The following is a 3,427-nucleotide window of genomic DNA, read 5'->3' as shown; positions in this document are numbered from 1 at the left end:
AGGCTGATCAGGGCTTTTAAACCCAAGTCCTGTGCTGTTAGTGTTTTCAAACACATTCCTTTCAGAAGAGTGATCCCTGCTTACCAGCCACCTGTTCCCCAAACACGCAAATTGCCCTTTCATTTGTCTTTAGAGTACTTCACTGTGCAATACATCGAAAAATAAGTATACGTTACATATAATAACTGGCATGTTTCAGGACCCAGTTATGCATGATCTACCACAGGGAATTATTCATAAAACCATAACCAACAGATGGGAAGGATTTTTCATGCGATACCTAAATCTCTGTTTTCTTTTTAGCCAACCAATGGGATTTTCATGAGTGCATTTCTCATCGTGTTACCTCTGGAGTCCATGGCTCATGGGCTTTTCCATGAGCTGGGAAACTGCCTGGGAGGAACCTGTGTTGGGTATGCTGTTGTGATCCCCACCAACTTTTGCAGGTACAGTTACGTTGTGTTTCAGCGTCACGGTAGTGTAAGTGTACTACTGTTAGCTTGTAGAGGCAATGCAGTGCTGTTGCTTTTTTTTTCCAATAATTACATACCAATTTAAATAATGGGCAGGTTTTATATTTTTCCTCACCTTCCAAAAAGAATGAGTAACTTCAACTACTCCACCTTTTTATATCTACTTAATTTGCTTTTAGAAAGTCAGTGAGTGCTTTACACACCAGTCATGCATTGGCAGATTCCACAGTCCATATCTCATGCAAAGAAGGATGGTGGCATTTGTCTGAGTGCAGATATTTTATAACAGGAGGTTTAATAAACCAAACAGATCAGTTTGAAACAGTTGTGAATTCCTTTAAATGAGATAGTGTCTATATTTAAAGGCCATTGGCATTAGATATGCGAGTGGACAACATGTCAGTTACTGTTATTGTGAATTTACAACTGATTTACTTCCAATATAAATGTTACCATATGAAAAATGCTTGCAGATGGAGGGATTGTGCTATTATTATTTGCCCAGTTGTGTTTTTTTCTGATAAGGTTTAAACTTGAAAATACTTCTTTAGCTGTGCAATTAAAATGGTGTGTACACATTTTTTTGTAAACGATAAATAAGAGCTGTGTAAGTTATCTATTGGAATTACAAGAGAAACAGAGTGGTAAGTTGAAATGAGAGGCTTAAATCAAGCTCCCAGTTTGTGAAAACTGCCCAGCTTGCAGTATGGGTAATGGAATTATTGTCTAGGGAAAAAAACGGGCAAAGAAACAGGTGAGGAGGTGCAAAATTTAATTAGCTAGTCCAAAAAATAAAGCAGGTGACTTTACACACTGACTTGCAAACCAAATACATGAAGAATACAGACATACATATATATATAAAAAACAAGAGTCATATTTTGTATTAATAAAGGAAGACCATCTCTGTATTTTCATTCACAAAATCTGCCATTGCCCAGGGAACCCAGGAATTCTTTTGTTACATAAACTTTATATATACACACACACACACACACACCCCTCTATATATACCTGGTTTGTTCCAGATCTAGTTTGTAATTTTCTTAGAACTTTCATTTTCTAAGCGGTGAGTACCATCATCTGAAACATATTTCTTATGCTGAAAGATCAGCATCTGAACAGCACACACAGGTAGGAATTACTCTGTGTGTGTGAGTACCATATTGAATAAAGGCTAGTTTGGAAGAGAGAGGAATTCATACAAATTATCTGAGCAAAATGTGTACTTGAATTTCTCTTTAGTTTATTATTGGGATCTAGTTTGCATGATGTTTTGTGTAGACTAGTAGTCCTTCTCCCTGTGCTTCTTTCCAGCTGTGTGTGAAAAACTGCCTGTCAGAAGGCAGTGCTCTTTCAGTGGGACTTCATGAACGTTCAGCACGTTCACATTGCAGCTCCCCTCTCCCTCCCTCTGTCTCTCAGCTGCAGGAGTGGCATGGAGCTGTGTTAGGACCACACTTTGAAGTGAAGAAGTGTGAGAAAAGGGAGGGGTAGAGAGTAGTCCCTCACTCAAATACAGCATTTTGAATTGTTTATAAACTCTATGTTTCAAGTCAATTTGAATTTAGAACGGCACTGCTTCACAGCAGAGAAAATATGCGCAGGGGAAAAACAATCACCGATTGCTAAAAGTGCACTAAGCGTGAAATAGTTATAAATCATAATCATAGCTGTTTTTCCTCTCTCCAGTCCTGATGGCCAGCCAACGCTTCTTCCACCTGAACACGTACAGGAGTTAAACCTGAGGTCTACTGGCATGCTTAATGCCATCCAAAGATTTTTTGCCTATCACATGATCGAGACATATGGTTGTGATTACTCTACAAGTGGACTGACCTTTGATACCCTTCACTCCAAGATCAAGTCTTTCCTTGAACTTCGGATGGCCGACGGACCCAGGCACGATACCTACATCTTATATTACAGTGGTCACTCGCATGGCACTGGCGAATGGGCCCTGGCAGGTAACTCGTTCGGTGATTTCTTTTTTAATTAATAGTTTTGGGATTGATACACTTTCGAAAACAATTCATTTGTTCTTTAAAGAAATCATACGGTATTGAGAAACTTGGAAGTTTTGGTCACATTTAATATTTGATAGTCCAGAATGGCAAAGAACTACCAGTCTTTGGAGAGCAGGTCCTTGCAAGCTCCTGGCAGGGAAGGAAGACAGGATAGGGTAATATGCAGAGATTCAGGGGTACAGGAAATCATCAAAATAGGCAAAGTTGCAGGCTGATTACCTCTGCTATTGGAGATAATGGAGAAATGGAGAAATCCCTTTTGTATGCAGTTAACTTGATGTAAAGAAGCAGCTCTTTCCTTACTTTGCTCTGTGTGACAGTCAGATATGTTACTTTATGAACTTAGAATCACAGAATGGTTTGGGTTGGAAGGGACCTTAAAGATCATCTAGTTCCAACCCTCCTGCCATGGGCAGGGACACCTTTCACTAGACCAGGTTGCTCAAAGCCACATCCAGCCTGGCCTTGAAGACTTCCAGAGATGGAGCATCCACAGCTTCTCTGGGCAACCTGTTCCAGCGCCTCACCACCCCCTCCATGAAGAATTTCTTCCTGATGTCTAATCTAAACCTCCCCACTTTCAATTTAAACCCATTGCCCCTTGTCCTGTCACTACAGGCCCTCCTTGTAGAAAGTCCCCCCCAATTTCTGTGTCATTGTGGCAATTAGTCACTGTGATAAAATCCTTTTGCAGCTAACTAATCTTACACATGTTCACAAAACTGCCTAAATATTGTTGACCCCAAATACATGCTTAGAAGTTTAAACATGATTTCACAGTCCCCTTTCAGTTCAACAGGTTAAGTTTAAGGATCACTTTTTTCCAGAGAAGTGAAGTGGAAATGACCAACTCCTGCTCTAAAGACATATTTCCCCTGTATTTGAGGCATGTTTGTTCACTGTAATAAACACATCTAACCTCTTCCG

General features: G+C 40.0%; 1 protein-coding gene across 1 annotated transcript in view; it reads left to right on the top strand.

Moving 5' to 3' along the window:
- Window positions 1-303: 303 nt before the first annotated feature.
- Window positions 304-3,427, top strand: part of LOC104509572 (transmembrane protein 168) — a gene marked incomplete at its 5' end in the record, with an annotated part of 7,923 nt that continues 4,799 nt past the window's right edge. The window contains 2 exons of the mRNA XM_010151551.1: window positions 304-446; window positions 2,166-2,440. Coding sequence (XP_010149853.1) covers window positions 304-446; window positions 2,166-2,440 — 418 coding nt within the window. The remainder of the gene's footprint in view (window positions 447-2,165; window positions 2,441-3,427) is intronic.

This window comes from Eurypyga helias, unplaced genomic scaffold, assembly GCF_000690775.1.
Source record: "Eurypyga helias isolate BGI_N326 unplaced genomic scaffold, ASM69077v1 scaffold24285, whole genome shotgun sequence".
NCBI lineage: Eukaryota > Metazoa > Chordata > Aves > Eurypygiformes > Eurypygidae > Eurypyga > Eurypyga helias.
Note: the sequence above shows the minus strand (reverse complement) of the source record. Positions and strands in the feature narration are given on the sequence as shown.